At 43.6% G+C, this 18,051-nt stretch overlaps 1 protein-coding gene across 9 annotated transcripts in view; it reads left to right on the top strand.

Moving 5' to 3' along the window:
- Positions 1–18,051, top strand: part of meis2a (Meis homeobox 2a) — a 185,344-nt gene that overhangs the window by 111,402 nt on the left and 55,891 nt on the right. For all 9 annotated transcript variants that reach the window (XM_086275634.1, XM_086275632.1, XM_086275636.1 and 6 more), the window contains one exon: positions 7,248–7,362. In XM_086275634.1, the coding sequence (XP_086131760.1) occupies positions 7,248–7,362 (115 nt within the window). The remainder of the gene's footprint in view (positions 1–7,247; positions 7,363–18,051) is intronic.

The following is an 18,051-nucleotide window of genomic DNA, read 5'->3' as shown; positions in this document are numbered from 1 at the left end:
CCCTTTTATGGCTGGAGGCTCCATAATGCTAAATTCAATTATATGCACCTGAAGTACAGTAGCTTTAAATTTGAAGATCGATTGTCTGCTTTAAATTGTACATTTTCGGCGTAATAAACACAGATTCTAACTCCCCCCTCCGCAGTATGGATAGAGCTGACAGTGTAGTACTAAGTTCATATTTGTGAATTACTGCGTCTTCTATATCTGCGATAAAGCTAATGTTTTAGTGGGGGTGGCGGGCTGGGAGGGAAATCGGCTAGTGTAACAAAGTGACTAGTTAATATCTGCGCAGCACAAGGCCAAGCCTATTAGGAATTAAAGCAGATTTAAGTGTTATGCAAAGTCTCTGCGCTGCATCTGTTGGGTCTGGCTATAGGCCTAGTGTGGATTCCCTTTGAAAGCCCGTCGCCTGTGCAGGGCCACGCAGCGCGTCACACAAGGTGAAGCGAAGCGTGTTTAGCCCGAAGATGCCGATGCTGGTTTGAGAAACGGTCAAAACGGCAACATTGTGGCCCTCCAACACAAGTGTAGAAATGAGGCATGCTGTTGTTTAAAGTGCAGAGATTAGATAAACTAGCCTGTTTAGTTTCATGGCAGATGGTTGGCACTCAAGCCAATTTCCAATGGTGCCTCCAGTGCTCAGACACCAGCTTTGTCATCAGTCCACTTGTAAGAAATATTTTGATAATTAGAAAATTAAATATGCCAATAAAGCAAATCAGGAGCAGCAATAAACAAAGAAGGTTGCATGACAAGCCACTTATCTCGGGGTTGTTTGAAATGACCACCTCATTAGCTATTTAAGTTTGAGGGATTTATTTCACTTTTGTGGCACCAATGAACTTTTTATTATACCTAACTGCTGGGCTGGATTTTACTAAAGCAGGAGAAAGTCTTTTTTTCTTTTCCTCTCTCTCCTTATTTGCTTTCAGAGCTGTGTCTGTGCAGAGTAGGGATTTTTTTTAAAATAATGGCTACAATTTATGGAAGCATACATACTCCAGCTTATTGTTTTTAATAAATAGAGGTGCAGGGCAGTGTGTGAGAACATGTGTGCACCTCATGATGCTTAAGTGGGAATAATATTTGCAGAAAGGGGAAGAAAGCGAAACTACAGTATAGTGCAGCCATGATCTAAAAACCTTGTAATAAATAGTTAACTGCTCTAGCAGTCATTGCCACATCTATTTGAAAAGCGTCCAGCTTTGCATACCGAAAATGTGTTTTCAGTATTTGGACACAATACACCCCCCATCCTCCCCCAAAAAAGGCATTTGGCTGCCAAACTGTGCCGATGGATGGGAAACAATTTCTGTCACTCTTGTCCTGATTTATTTATTCTATCTATTCACTTCTATTATTGGGCTCTATTTTATTATTCATTTTTGTCCTCGCATCTCATTGAGGAGAGGAAGGCGGCTTGATAGTTAGATATGCTAATTTATTTAGTTAGAATCTCACACGTCCATTTTTCTTTGCTTTGATATGCATTTTTAATATATAGCCTTGGGCTACATCTCATTTGGTGAAAGTCGGTTTTTCTGGAGAAGATCAGGCTCTTCAGTGAGGAGGCAGCCTGTTGAGCTTGTTTTTTATGTGTGCATGTTTGTGTTACCCCTTCCTTTCTATCGCTTTCTTTTTCGTTCCCGTCCCTTCCTCATACCTTACTGCGGAGCTTTAAAGTGTAGTTGTATTTACATTTGAATGCAGCGTGGTCTTAGAGATGATTGGCTTACAGCATATATCAGGATAAGGCCTCACTGACACTGTTGATTTCCCTCATTCGCTTGCGGTGACTATCTCAAGCATGTAGCCCACCCAGTGTTTCCTAACTCATTGCCCCTCCTCAGATTGACTCAATCATATTTAAAGGAAAAATAGAATTTGTATTACACATGAAGGGTGATAGGAAAAAAAACACACACACAGTGGTGTAGTTTTGCAAAAGGTTGGTGTGTGTATGTGTGTGCACTTGTCACTGGTTTGCTCTCGTCTTTTAATTAATGAATAAAATTTCTGTCTCTTCTATGCTACATCCAATTAGGGAGACAAATAGAATTAACAGTGTCTGAGTATTATCTGTTCTAATGAATTAGCCTTTGTGTCTTCTTGTGCTATTGTGCCGCTTCTTTAGTCAAGCTATTAGCAGAAGGGTTCTCATTTCTTTTATGCATATGCATTATAATGCTGCGACTGCAGTAGAATTTCTGCATAGTTTAAGATTTGCCAGACAGAAACTCTGTTGCATTCAAAGATCCCACTGCTTTGTTTTGGAGATCTTTCCTCAAGGAGTGAAAGTGCTCATAATTATGGTATAGCTTATTTTGCAATTTGCTTGGCTGTAGAAAACAGGAGGAAAAGCCTTTTCTGCTTAGGTCTCTAGCTCTGATAAAGGCTCTGGGCGCTGTAGACCAATGGTCAAATGCACTGATGTCACAGGTTTAATCAAGTAATGCAATAGCTCATCTTGAGCCTGTGCATAAGTGTGTGTGTGTGTATTTGTGGAGGTGCGTGCCCAGGAAGATCCTGTCCTATTTCTGTACGTCACTATGCATAGTGCAGCGCATACGCAGCCCTCTGCCTGTGGACAGCGAGCCCTCAGGCCAAGCTTGCCTGCTGAACCATGCAATTTCTCAGTTTTGGAGGTGTTCTAATTCTACTAGCTTTGTCCTCCTCGAGGGCCGACTACGTTTGGATATCATGAAAACAGTGCATTGTTGACTTGGGACGCTCTGTCTGTTCTACGCAATTGTTTTGTGATGGTGGGATGTCTGGCCTTACATTTCCTATTTGAATTGTGTTCAGTGGCAGGGCCTTGTTGGCAGGCATATCTAATCATCGGTATGGTGGCTGAAGAGAGGCTATGCTAACTTGTTGCATCTTCCGCACTCCCCTATATTTGGCTGAAAGCATGGTGTAAATGACTGCAGTGATCAGGAGATTTATATTAACTTGTACATTGTTATTTTAAAGGAATGAATGAAAGCACAAGTGTTTATAACATTTTTTTTTGCCATTTGATTTTTTTGGGATATATCATATTAAGCTGTGCCAAACCCATGAATCACTTTTTTAAAAAAAACGTAATCTCTTCTTTCTTTGCACACATAATGTACTACAGCGAGTAAAACAGCTTTTGCCTCAGAGAAAGTTTTCAGGCATAAATACAATCAGACAATCCTCCTTGTCTGTTAAAACATGCTGTGGTGAATTATTAGCTGCTAAATTAAGGACTTTTTATATTGTGGGTAATTGAGGGGGTTGTAAATGCTTAGCCGTTCAATGGAAGTGCACCTACACTTTTCTGAAGTGGCTGTATATAATTACGAGCTCAACGCAACAGAAATGTGTGAGAAGTTTTTCTCTTTCTTTGTTTATGCCATGTGGCAAGATGTCTTGAAATGTCACATCGCCTCATGATTTACGGCGCCGTGTGTTTCTGGTGCGTCAGCGATTCCTTACATGTTCGGCACAGGATCTCTGTAGCTGCTCCGCGCACTGATAGCTCAACATACGCGCACACGCACGCACACACACGCACACACACGCACACACACGCACAGACTCACAAGGTTAGTCGTTCTCAGCCTGTGTTACACTGCTGCTACTGCACCAGATTTCCCCCTTTCCCTCCAGGCTTCTGGGGAATTTTTGAGGGAAATTCAATGATGCTGCTAAATCAATTTTATTTGAAATTCCTAGGGATGTAGGCAGAGTGCAGTGAGGGAAGTGAAATTGTGCCAGGCAGGTGTTTGTAAATGAGAAACAGGGGACAGTGGCAGAGGAGACGGCAGCATTCTCCCACTCTCCTGCGGCCTGGCTGCACTACGAGCCTTCCTTCCCATATTGTCTCCTGCTTTTATATTAATTACAACTTGTATTAGCAGCCGCCAGTTGCTAACCCCAGCAAATAGAAAAGGCTGCCTCTAGAGACCCCTCTTCTTTTGTATCTTATTCTCTATCTAGTCCTGCTGTGTACATTTGTGTGCGCGTTTCCTCCTGCACATGTATGTGTGTTTGCTTGCTGGCATTCTCCTCTTCCTCCTGGTAACACTGCTCTTTAACACAATTAGCGAGGAGCATGGAGTGAACCGTGTTTGACTCCTAATTATGCCCAGCTTTAGGGAATAGTCACATGGGCTGGAGGCCCTTTTTGTCTCTTTTGCATCTTCCCCTGTTTTATTCGAGCACTTTTTGTGTAGGTTGAAGACTGTTTGTGTGACATGATTTTTTTTCCTGCAACTTGTTTGAACTTTATCAGACCCACAGGGGTTGTGGCAAAATGGTTGTGTGTGTTTGTGTTGCACGGCGCAGTGTCTGATGATGCACCCGCCATAGCTTAGAGAGACCCACTAAATTATTCATAGGGAGGAAAGGCTGTTGCTTTTGTCGCCTTGTTGAGTGTGGAAAGTTAACACTGTTGTTTTGATATTCGTTGTCTTGTTTTGTACACACGCTTATGAATGAGCGGTGACTTACAGGTACTAAAAGAGAAGTGTGCGCTCCACTGCATATGCATTGGTCTTGTGTGCACTCTATTATTATTATTAGGTCATATAAAGTGCTGCAGTCTTCTTTTTCCACTGTAAGAGCCAAACTAACAAAGCTTTATCTACATCCCCACATAAAGGCCCATTAAATCCACAGGGTAGCAAATCACAGCAAAATATCATTCCCTTTTACACCATTAGATGAGGTGTCTTTGAATTTAATTTAGTGCCAGCGCCATTAAAAATGACACATTACTCTGCAATGATAGCTAAATTAAGTCCTATCGATTCCACTGTTGCATTAAAACCATAGCTGGCTGTGGCCGTGGCTGGCAAGTGTTAAAGGGAGAGATAGAATGAGAGAGCAGGCATGTGTGAGAGCAGTGAGCACAGTTTTTCAGGTCTGTCTTGTGTCTCGCCGGCAGTGGGTGTCTCATTGTGAGGAAGTAGAACCCAGTCATTTTCTTCTCTTGGAACAACAACAGCCCGTTCTGAGAGCCCAGAGCCCAGCTCTGCTTAAACACACTATTCACTCTGGGAGTCTGGGATTTTTACCTCTCCTTTCTTCCTTCCCTCTGTGTTGAACACGACAAAGACAAAATTAGACTGCTTTCAGGGGGTTGATGGGCTTTTCCCACATTAGGGATTTTACTTAGCCTGCGCTGTGTTGAGAATAACAGAGAATTACTATAACAACAGACCTCGTTCCCATGAAGTGTTCCATGTGTTGATCAGTGGCCCAGAGAGTGAACACATCGTAATCATCCATCGCTCTCAGTACGGGGACACTTTCCCCTTCACTCACTCTGGAGGGCTAAAACCCACGCACGGGCTATTGTTCACGTTGTCTTCTTACCCCTCTTCTGAGTAATTCTCTGAGCTCTTTATCTGATTGCCATCCGGTGAACAGCTGACGCTGAGAGGGCCTTGAGTGGAGCGCGGGGTCTGAAGGGTCTTGTGTGTTTCTGTCTGCTGTTTTCAGCTCCAAGCTGTTTGAGAAAACAGCCCGCCTTCCCCAAAAAACTTAGCAGATAAAAGGGCCTCGCTTACAGGCATAGCAGCAGCCTCGCCTCCGCAGCAGAACAAGCACCAGCACATCAGGACTGTGTGCCCAGGGGACCTCGGCAGCGGCGTGTCTTTAGTCTCTGTTTCCCTGCGAACCTCGATTAGTCTCCAGGCTCTATCCTGTCTGTCCTCTTCGAGTACAGCTTACTCTGACTGGGGCACAAAGGCAAGCAGGCAGGCTCCTCTCTGGTGGGGACTGAGGGAAAAGTTCATCAGAAACTCTGCTCAAGTTGGACAAAATGGTAAAAACGGTCTGTTTCTAGGAATATACTGTGGCATGTACGTTTTCCCTCTACTTTCATATGTATGTATATGTGTTTATGTGTGTTTGAGGGAGAAAAAAACACGTAGCGGGAACTGAGAAGTGGGTTGAGGTTTGTGGGAAGCCTTGGTGCAGGCCTGTGTTTGTTTGGCTTGGGCTCTGCTCAAGGGGCTGCTTCTCTCGGGCCCCAGACAACGTTAGGCTCAAGTTTGCCAACATTTTGTCATCATACTCAGGTGACATGTTAAACTGGGAAAGACTAGCGAGGGCTGCGTGAGCTAGGATGTCGTATCAACTCTGTGCGAGAGGCTGTTTGGAGTGCGTAGCCGATTGAGTCTGTGTTTGTGGGCACAGATGTAGTATATGACGTGATCAGTCTGTCCCTCTATTGCCTGAATGGCAGAGGAAATTCCAGCTCTAGTCTGCCTTCATGTGGCTCTGATAAAGCCTTTCCTGTACAGTAGAAAATCCTGTTTCCCTGTGTGTACTGACAGGGGAGTGGGAATGACCAGGAAAGAGAAGAGGAGCCGAGAAATTGAGCTGGACGTAGGGCAGGAGAGAATAAAGTCAACTTAAAAGCTATGAATTTGTTTATGGTTATTTCTTTGAAGTTAGCCAGCAGGGATTTTAACACTTCTTTTCACGATGCCTTTGTATATATGAAAGTGAGTGTGCGTGCATCTGTGTTTATACTTCTTGCTCTATTATGTCATTAGCATGTGTGCATAAGTGTATTTCAGCAAGCCTCTGTGGGCGTGTGTGTATGTCAGTGTGGGCGTGTACACATTTTTGGCAGATTAGCAGGAGAATCACTGTCATATCTTATTTTCATTTCTGACAGTGGTAATGATTAATGGCGGCTGTGGTGTGTTTGGACTTTTTACCTCTATATTTCTCACTTGACACGGAAGTCTCAATTGGTTATGGTACAAATGAACTGCACTGGGCTCCGCCATATGTGTTTAGACTATTACTCACAAGCGCTCTACTTGCAATGTTCAAAATCAAATGCCACATTAACGGTGCTTTGTTTTGCCCTCATACATTAATGAAACACTTTGATTACAGCGTTTTGACTTATAGCCAGTTGCGTTGGTGTATTCGTTTGTTTCTATTCAATCACTGTAGCTACTTTGATTATCTGCTAGCTGGGAAATAAAGGAGAAAAAAAGCTGCGGAAACAAACAGGCCAAGGACCTTCACGATGCATTTAGACTCTTACAGATGTCACTTTCACATTTCCAGCATTCTCATATGAACTCTCTCTCTCTCTCTGTGTTCCTTTCCTCTCTATCTTCTTCTCCTCCAACTTCTCCCCCTCCCTGCTCTCTCTCTGCTCCTGGTTTGTGGTTTGGATGGGGAATGTGGTTGGATGCACGGATGGATGGATGGATCCCACGCTCGCTTTCTCCTTTTTCAAACCTCAGAACCCAGCTTCCTGGAGAGACCACGATGACGCCACCTCCACACACTCAGCCGGCACACCGGGGCCCTCCAGCGGGGGACATGCTTCACAAAGCGGTGACAACAGCAGTGAGCAAGGTGAGTCAGTACAGAAATGGGCATGCACATGCATGCACATTCGTAACACATGCGCACACATTGGTCTAGTTTTGCGCTCAAGCCCTAGCACATAAACATACATAGATTTATGCAGGACATATTAATCATCACGCATGGATTTGCCAACTCTTCACTTTAACCCTGTCTAATGTGAGCTCTATAGTGAATAGGTGGCACATCTCTCTTTACACATGTCCCAGTCCTTTTCCTTTTGCACTTTGGATTATCCAATTTTTTGACTGGCATCCATGTAAACACAGTCACACCTAAAAATGAACATGCTTATCCACTGTTGTACTCGCACTGAAATACCAGCAACAGCCACAGGAATACCATACCAACCTAGTAAAAGGCTTTCCAAAGTGTTGCTATTTAGAGAGCTGAACAAAAGCTGGTGATTAATAGTATATTTCTGCCAGTTCTTTCTTGAATTTAAACCATATTAACTTTGCCTGCACAACAGCCCCTAATTATGTCTCACTGAGCCTTGTGTTATCTACTACACGACCTGCCAAACACTTATAATGCATTTCAAATCAAATGCATTTGAATTTAATACAGATAGTGTGTTTGAGTCACAGCGACCTGCCTCGTATTTTTGTCACGGTCGGTATCAGTTTTGACATGAAAATTGTCAAATGTACGTGCTGTTAGGTAAGTTTCTATATGAAAGCGAGCGTTAAATTCGTGTAAAATTAAAGTCGATTAAAAGTGAAATCTGCTGCCTGAACCAAGAGAGCAGATGAAGAGTTCCTGACCCCACTTCTCTTGTCTTCATCTTGTTTTGAATGCACCAGAGATGTGTGCTTTTGTGGGTCTCTTCTGTATCCATGGGTGCCCTCTGGCAGTGTCCAGAGTTTTTCATGAAATTTCATCACGCTGTCTAAACACAGAAGCAGACTCAGATACACACCGATACCAGCTCGCTCACAGAGCAAAGCTGCTCGCTCTGCCTGTTCTGTGCTATCATTTTGCCAATAAGCAGTCAAATGTATTGATGATGTGTACTTTGTGGTGGGGCTATTTAAATCATCTCCTGCTCCTTAGACGGAAGCCCCTGAAACATTACTGACCACAGCAGACATCTGTGGTCAGTTGTGTCAGAACTAGTTGAATCACAGCCTGGTTGGAAAAATAACTAAGACTGGTAAAGTAATAGAATATGTCTCAGTAACATTGTTCAAGGAAAGAATTCTTGATCATAATGCGACCCTTAATAAATCTACTTAGGCATTGTTTTTCCTCTTCCTGTGACAGATGCAGAACTATCTGTTGGTTAAAGACACTACAGAGTGCCCTGCATGCTCACAGACAGCATAAACAGGACATTTTGTTATGCAACAAATGTCTTAAATGTCTCAAATGTCTTAAAACTAGGACCTGATTGATACTGGATCATGCAAATACAGTATCTGTCTGAAAATGACATACTTCATTTTCATACACGTAGGTATACGTACAGTATGCTAGGGTTATATTGAAAATGATGACATTGTTGTTTATTTATTTAACCGCAAACTAGGTGGAAACTTACTCTGCAAAACCGTCTGCTCAGCTCTAATGCTAATCTGCTACATGTGCTCCGCAGACAGTGCTGAGAGCATTAGCAATGCAGACAGAGCTGCTCTGTCAACAAACTATGTGATGACATTTTCTGCATTATGTTATGCAAAAAAATATACGTATATATCAGACAGTACTAATATATTCGACATTGACCAATATAGGCCGATTTTACTGGCCAAGTGATGTATGAGTTGAACTATACTTAAAACTTTAGAAAAGAAAAATCCAAGAAATTGCTGTGATTTAAATGGATTTTCTGCTTTGAAGTCATAGTATTAGTTAAAAACGTAGCATGACAGATCAGAGGACAGAGCACACGTAGAGTTTTTGCACTCCTCTTTGTAATTGCAAAAGAAGCACGGGAGATGAAGAGCAACCGAAAGAGGAAGGGGATGAGAGAAAGAAATGCACTGCCTATTGATTATCTTACACACATAAGTACAAGTGACCTGTAATCCACAGAGCACTTATCGACTCCTTTCCCCACCGTATCCAGTAACAGCCAATCAATACGGGCCAAAGACAGTTACGGTATAGCACCGCGTTCTGGGCCAAGATAGACCTAGACTAGATCAGGTCCACAGCCTGACCTGCACGCAGTGTTAAATGCAAAATCCACCAGCTCAAAAATATTTAGCCGCTAGAAAAAACACAAACTAAGCAGCTTAGAAGAGAAGTGGAGATTTGAACAAAGCTGAAGAACCACAGAAGTACAAAGGTTAAAGAGCAGAGAAGGTGAAAAAGTAGGATCAGGGAGGAAAAATGACTAAGAGAGTAAAAGGGAAAAAGACCAAGGGCAGCTGATTTAATGGTCTAATGAGGCCGTCCTCTAGCCAGTTGTTTTGTGTGAGGCATGCTCTGACCTTTCGCTTCGCTCGGGAGCCCCGCCGCCTCATTTTTCACATTCTTGCAATTACGTTAACGCTTGAAGCGCTCGCTGACTCCCGACTCTGGCCCTTCCATTCTGACAGAGCCTTCCCTCTCCAACCTCTCCACCTTTCCCGCCTCGACTCTCTTCTCCTTCACTCCGCTCCATGCATGATCTCGCCTCCTATCTCGATACATTTCAACATAAAATTTGTAGTCCGCACTCTCAAGTCCACAGAGAAAATGTGAAATGTGGGCTTCACTTCAGTAATGGGGTCTTTAACAGCTTGGCCCCTGTTAAAAGGGGTGACAATGTGGATCGGTTGAGGAAGACAGAATAGATGGGAGAAAGTGAGAGAGGAGCACAGTAAAAGAGCGCGTGAGATCCACGCCGCTTTTAGGTTTCGGCTGCCAAGAAAAACATCAACTTTTTTTTTTTTGCTGTCTTTCCTCTTAAAAGGTGTGTTCTATCCGTGCTTGAGAAACACTGAAATCAAATTTTAATCTAGAAACATCCTTGCATGAAATATGACACCAGTCCATTTGTCCCAGAAATATCAAAGGATCTCTGACAGTGACCAAGTCCACTTTGCTTTTTTTTGCCTTTCCCTGTTAGGGGATGTACACGAGAATAAACGTCTGTATCACTTGCTTACCGTTTCTTTTTCTTTCTTTTTTTAAAGTGCTGTAAGCACCGTCATACAGGACTCAAGAGGGTCGCTTTGAACACAGTCCTCTTCTAAAGTCTTTGGCTTGTATCTCAGTGCTGAGCGTTGTTCTGAACCTGCGCCAAAAAGCAATTTAACAAGTGCGCAAATATGTATTATCCCTCGTGTGGAATAATTTATTGTCAAGCAGAAAACCAAGGTGAAGCATGTTCGTAGCTGTCAGTAAAGAGTGCCAGCTAAGGTTCTGACACATATTAAAAAAAAAGTTTTCTGTACAATTCTCAGATCTGCATCCTTACCCTAATCCCTCCGCTTAACAGACTTAAAAAAAAAATACTTTTCTCAGAATTTCCCTCCAAAAAAGGAAATATGAGTTATCGCCCTCGGGGCAAAATCAACGCTCTGACTCTCAGAGAGTGACTCCCTATGTTCTAGCTAGATAAATAAATACAAGGGGAGCCAGTTCAGAAGGTAACACACAATAACTACACTGGCTCTGCATTCACATCATTTTGATTAACAGTCCTTTGGAGCTTTTCCAAGCTTATCTTGAAACATCATCGACATCAGTTGCAGGGAGGTAAACTTGATGAATGTGCGTGCCTTAAAATAGCACTCGTTTCCAAGCAGGTGTCTGTTATATGGTAAGCATCCAAAGTGTGATGGAGCAGTGTGATGAAATACTCTACACGTTTGCCCACACCAAACACAGTAAAGTCAAATGCACTCAGTCATGAACAGTAAATCCCCAACACTGATTCAGCATGGTAGGTAATGCGTTTGTCCTCCTTCTGTATGTGCATATGTGTGTGTGTGTGTGCGTTTGAGCATGCCGCAGCTCCAGTCCACACTTGTAATTATTAGCTATGCATGAAGACCAAATCCACGTTGACATCTTGAGTGCCGAGCAAAGGGGCTTTCTGTACTGTTCCAAGCTTCTACTGTAGATGGACAAGGCTCAACAGAAGAGAGGTGAAAGCATTTTGTACATTTTCTCAGCAATTGAACAATCCCCACGCTCTGCGGATAGACCGACTCCCCAGAGAGACTGAGAGAGGCAGAGATGGAGAGAAAGGGAGGAAAGAGAGGGAGAGCTTGAGTGTTCAGCTCCAAGGGAGCACGTTGCGCTTGATGGTGTTGTGGTATGATTGTGTTTGTGTGTGTATATGTGTATGCGTAGGGAGTGTGGTGAGTTCCTTTGGCCCTGGCTAGGGGCCCCAATCAGCAAGGTCTTTGTGGTTGAGCTCACTAGAAAGAGGTCATTTCTGTTGGGGACTCAGCTCCTTGTGTCCCAGCATGAACAAGCCCTGTTGGATCTTATAGTTTCCAGACCTTTGGCTTTGCTTTTTTTAAATACAGTATTTCTCAGGGCTCAAGAAGATGCAAATGTGCAGGTAGAAAAAGAAAGAACATGTAATCACATTAGAAAAAAACACAGCAATCTTTGGTAAACACAAGATGGAAACCTTGTTGCATTTTAGTAGCGTATACTCCAGCTCTGGAGTGATCGTTGAGGTGTGTCTGTGTATTTACAATGCATAATTTGCGTGTGTGTGTATTTGGTTGGGGGGTGGAGGTTGTATGCATGTGCATGTGTTAGCTGGTTTCTTCTAAGTGCCTGTTAGAGTTTAATTTAGTGTAGTAATTAAAGCTGAACACTGGCCCATAAACAACAGATAAACAATAATGCAGGCCCAAGCCCTGCTGTTTCATGGCTCTCACTCCCAGCTGTTGGAGCACTGATAATCTTTTACACAGTTGCCCCCACCTCACCACAACACAATACTGAAGCAACAAGGTTTTCGCATGTGCGCATGGGTGTTTTTTAGTGTGCGATGGCAGAGGCTGAACAAAAAGGGCTGAAAAGGCACATAAACACACAGGATATGTCCACTTCCTCTCTCAAAAGAAAACAGAGAACCACAGAAAAAGCAAAGAAAGTTTAAGAGTAATATGGCTCTGTGGCCATTTACAAAACCAGATCAGCAGGGAGATAACTTAAACATGAGTATGTGCAGCCATGACGCGCATACAGCTTGCTATATCTCAGTCAGTAGCCCGCACTTAACATAAACCAATGGTATACTTGCTTAATGACAAAACAAACAATGCTACAATGTTTCTCAATGAGCTATGGTGCTCAGCTTTAGCCATGCCACTGCATGTCAGTCACATGTTAGTCAGGTGTCTGTTATGGAAAGAGTGCAACATGTCTGTCTGATGGTTTGTTGGGAAGGGGCAGGGCCATTGTTGAAAGCTGAGAAGTGTTGCTGTGCGGGGGGAGAAAACATGGTACAGAGGGGATACTTTCATGATCCCATTAGCATAAAAGAGACTAAATTATTCATGTGGAGTGCTTAATCTATGGGGAAAAGTATAGTTAATGCACATAGTTTTAAAATGGATCTCTCCTAGCCTCGGCTCTAACACCAGATTCTTGCTGGATTCAGCATTCGCGGGCATTTACGGGAATGGCTGTCACTCTCTCTTGCACACAAACACACACATAGACATAGAATGTGCGGGCATATGTGCACACTTGCCTAAGCACTGCTGCACTTCAAGCTGTTTCAAGGGTCTCTGCTCTCAGGCTCATCCCCTCTCTCCATAAGTCCCTTTCCCATCCTCTCTCTCCCCCTTTCTTTCCATTTGTTCCTCCATCTCTCTCCTCTTCTCTTTCTCCCACCCCCTCCCTCACTTACTGACTCGCTCGTACTCCTCTCCTCACTCACCCTTCTCTGTCTCGCTCTCAGTTCCGCAGACTACCTGGCCCTCATCCAAAATGTGATTAAAGAGAATGATCAGCTCCCTCAGCTCCCACTTTCCTTCCTCCCTTCCGCTCTCTCTTCGTTCTTTTTTTTTGGGTTTCTCTGTCTTTCTTCTGACCCTGTGCTATAGCTTAAAAGACTGGAAAAAAAGGTAATGTAAAAGAATAAAAACTGTCAATACAGCCAGTTTCCAGTAACATAGGCTTCCCTCAGTATTACCACCATCACCACCTCTTGGTCTTCCATCCACACTCCCTTTTTCTCTTAGCATCTCTTTTCTCCTTCTGGTTTTTCCCCTCTATCCACTGACCTCTGCCTCAGTACTGTGCTGGCTCCTTTCACTCTGATCCATAATCACAAACAGGCCTCTGGTGTGACTTGGCCCAGCCCAACCTGGCCAGGTACTGAGCCTACGCCACAGGAAAAACGTCTTTACTGTGTCAGCCTAATGTGCAAACTAATGTTTGGAGAACATAGGGAAAAAATTATCCAGATTATTCTGACAGCAGCTGAGGAGAATTTCTGTTTCACGCCATTAAGGGGAAACTTGGGGGAGATTTTTCTTTCTCTCTTTCTTTTCCTCTGTTTCTCTGAGAAGTAGATGAAGGCCAGCTTAACTGGGAGTGAGCTGAGCATAGCTAAAAAGCACAGAGGAAACGGTGTTGCAGGGAAGTAATCAGGATTGAACTCCAGTAAAAGGAGGGGAGTGGCTTTTAAATTCTTTTACCCAAAGGCTTTAGGCAAAAACAAAGACAGTGCAATGCTGTTGTATCAGTTCATTATACAGTGGGTTTACACACCCTTGTTCCATTGCTGATTACACCAGCGCATGTGGTGATGATGAGAAGTGCACAGGGGTCTGATGTAATATGGCTAAAAGGGATTTGAGCGCATGCCCCAAAGGGCATTTCCATGTCCATTAATGCTGCCACTGCTGCATTTTCACGAGGACGACAGTGCTTCGTTTCTTTAAAGGGAGAGAGTGTTTTCCCAGGAAATTTTCAGTCTTGTTTCAGCAGGCTAGCCTGAAGGGGGTCAGCCAAGAAGTCACCCTTAAGAGGTGATAATCCAATTGCTTTAGTCCTCACCAGATTTGTTTTCCCCTTGTCTGGCGGTGTGTTGGTGTGTGCGTGTGTGTTTATAGAGAATGTAAGCATGTGTGTGTGTGTGTGTGTGTGTGTGTGTGTGTGTGTGTGTGTGTGTGTGTGAGAGAGAGAGAGAGAGAGAGAGAGAGACAGCAAGATGCCACTAGTTTCTGTGTCCAACCCCAGGCCCCGTTCTAGATCAGAGAGAGGTTATGGGGGCCAAGTCTGTCAAAGGCACACCTGCAGGGAAACTCCAAAAACCTTGACTGCTAGCTTACATGAGCCAGTTTAAGGTGTGCTTATTTGGAGTTTAACCCCGACTTCAAATGTCCTTTCCCTCTCTTCCCCTTTGTGTTTGACCAATGGGCCTTGCACTCTTTTACTTTCATTTCTTTCTTCTGCCTCCCTTGGCTCTTTAATCTCTTTCACCACCCCCACCCTCCCAGTTCTCCTCCCCTGATGTCAAAACTGCACATCACAGCAAAGGTCCCTCCAAAAGACAGCACATGGTTGAGTAGAGTGGCTTAGCAAGGCTAGCTAAAGCTTGTTCACTTGCTGTGTGGTTTTTTTTCTCTTGCGTAAACCAGGGTTTAGACACTAAAGCATATTTGGAACCGAGCAAAGCAGCTATACCCTACAGGTAGTGCTTTAACCATGCTGCCACCATCCAAAAGAGTGGGAGGATGATAAAGGAAGTGTGTTACAATCCGAGTTCTTCCTCTCTGCTGCTGATTTTCACGCACACATCTTTCACGTTTATGCAAAGCTTTTGAGGGCTTTATGCAAGATAAGCTCATTTTCTAGTCTGATTCCCACTCTAGTACATGCTTTAATGACTCTTAAAGCCAAGGGCTGCTTTTTTAGGCATAATAGCAGTCCTGCGGTCTCTCAGTTTCCGTGTAGCCAGGGTGCTTTTTCCACACCTGATCACTTTTGTTCACCCATTTTATGGCTATTGGGGAGCAGGCGGAGGTGAGTGATTTGACAGTGGTTAGTGCCATGAGCCCTAATGTTTATTGGAAGCAAGCGTCTAATAATTTTTGATTACCCCAGAGGAGGTATTAGCCATGTTAGTCAGCAAGGATAATTTCTTATTTACATGCCCCAAGCAGTGAACACTCCGAAGGAACACTGGGGCTAAATGCGCAACAAAACGAATCAAACATGCCAAACGAGATGCTCCATCCTGGCTGGCTGCAGGGCTGAAGCTGAGAAAACCTTCATTATGCATTTACCATAATTCATTTAGAGGGTTATCAATTTGCAGAATACAGAGGAGATGTTTGGAGGGGGAAGCAAGAACACCATATCAAACGAAGGAACAGAAAAAGGAACAAGGGAAAGCGAGATGAAAAGGAGTGAGATATTCAAGGATAGCTCAGTGCCTGTATTTTTAAAATGTTGTTCCAATTACACACATTTCCATGTTCTGAGGCAGAACTTGCATGGTAAATGGTGCAATCGCTTCCCTTTTACCAGTGTCACGCTCCACCCCCTAAAAAAAGCACAAGCTGATTTGACTTTAATGAAAGCTGTTTAGTTCAGGAATTTTCTTTTTTTTCTTGCAAGATTGAGGCTACACAGAGATGTTCTAGTTCAAATATTGTCATTCTGTTCATTTAGGGTTTCTCTTTGTTTGCCTTCAACCCTGCTTACTCAAGGGTTTTTTTTGTATCTGTCTATCGGTGTGGATTTTAGGACAGTTACTACATGTTTTCATTTTTCTCTCCTGGCAACACATACGAAGAGAAGAAAAAGACTTTTAAAAGCATCTTTCCCTCTGCCATCAGGCAAGGATGACTAAGGCCCCATTAGAACAATTGGAGGAAACTTAGGGAGACGGGGAGTATTTAAAGGAATGAAAGCAGCAAGAAAACACCACTATCTTGTGATAACCAGTGCTTTGGTTCATTATCTCGAGACAGAAACCCCCACCTTGGAAAAAATTGCACTCACTTTGGTGCTTCATTCAAAAATACAACAATGAAAACAAGAAAGGCAAGAAAAAGCAAGACAAAAAGGAAAGAACTGTAATATTTTCCAAAGTGAAGGGAAAGCTGCATTGTTTAGCACAAATGCTTACTCCCAGGGATACAGTCCGTAGACAACTGAGTGTCTGCAGGAGACATCTGTGAAGCCTGACCTTGTGACCTTGGAAAAAATGCTCTTAAGGTGGGGGGAAAACTGCCTTTTCCACTGCATCTTGGCCTACAGGACAGCCCAGGAGCAGCACAACAAACACAACCACCACAGAAAAAGAACAACCCAACATACAGTCAATAAGAAAGAAAATGAGGCAGAAAAAAAGTGTGATTTATATTGAGGCAAGTTAACAAGTAAGGAAGCGATGGATGCTGGGAAAAAAAGGAACTGAATACGAGAAAGAGAGGGAGGGAAAGAAACAAGAGGCAGAGAAGATGTTAGAGAAAACACAGATGGACTTGGTCTGAATAGTGCCTCACAGGCCTGGCTGTCTCTTACTCCTTTGGCCCCCCATGAGATCATTTTCATCCTTTATGAGTCAAAAGGAAGCCTGGTTGAAAATGAAAGGTTACACAAGCCAGAGCCCAAGCCCTCGGAGTGAGAGAGGAGAAGATCCCCGCTGCAAGGGCCCTGCTGCTATTCAAAGCACCTGCCATTGTGTGGGCGCTCATCCAGCCCTATTGTTGTGCAGAAATTAGTCGTGCTCCCTTTGGCTCCCTTCGGCTCCAGAGGCATGCGGCAAACCCCCTTGTTGTTTCGGGTTCAGATACATGGTTGGATGCGTGGCCCCGGCTACCATCACCACTGGCTGTGGCCCTTTGCCCTCTCTCCAACAGCACACTATCGCGTTGTGTTTTCCCCCCCTCATCCTCTCAATGCTGTTCACTTCTCAAGAACACTTGCGAGCCAACATTCCTATAGTTTTCTCCATCTTTCTTTTGTACTCCTACTCTCATTTTTCCTTTGGTGTATATGCTTATTGTTCTTTGGAGCACCCTCATTATACCCATGGTTATATTTTAAGGGCCTCTCTCTTTGATTTTGGTCTCATGGGGAGTGAGTGGTGGGCTGGTGGGAGCTGTAGGCCTGGCCCGGCTCTCAGGGCTCCCCAGCCAGCGTCTCGGAGAGTAGGCTTGGGGGTATTGTTGGGTTGGCTACCACACTAGAAGCACTGGCGCTACTGCTATTGCAGTGGGTGGATGTGAGGGGAAAATTGAAAAGTCAATAGCGAGGCCCCACAAAAAAAAGAAGAAGAAAAGAAAAAAAGAGTGCAAAACAAAAGGAGATGGAGAGCTTCAAAAAGCTGAGAGCTATAGAACACTGCTAATTAATAGCATCAGACGAAGAGCTTTTTTCCTTCCTTCTGGAGCTCTGATGCTGCATATTAACTTGTGAGGCAAGGCAATTAGGAGCTCAAAGCATGTGTCACGTCCATCTGTTGACCATGCTATGTGAGGGAGAACTGATAGGTAAACAAAAAGTATGCACTGAGCTTCAAGGAAAATAGAAAGCGCGTAAACACTGTAGTACAACCCTACCTTTATGAAACTGCTGAATCAGCAATAATTGTGATAGTAGTTCATTTCAGTAATTCCTGCAGCTATAGTTTGTGACAGTTCCTATATGTCAAAATTGTGGGACACACATTCAATAAATACATATGTTGATGCCTTTCTTATTACCATTACTGAACAAAGGACAACATTACTGTTGAAAAGTATATGTAGGTTG

This window comes from Aulonocara sp. 'chitande type north' Nkhata Bay, linkage group LG19 (genome assembly GCF_057382095.1).
Source record: "Aulonocara sp. 'chitande type north' Nkhata Bay isolate Kocher_YH1m ecotype deep benthic linkage group LG19, A_spYH_male_GT1.1, whole genome shotgun sequence".
Taxonomy (NCBI): domain Eukaryota; kingdom Metazoa; phylum Chordata; class Actinopteri; order Cichliformes; family Cichlidae; genus Aulonocara; species Aulonocara sp. 'chitande type north' Nkhata Bay.
The sequence above is the reverse complement of the archived record's forward strand: the minus strand, read 5'-3'. Positions and strand labels throughout refer to the sequence as shown.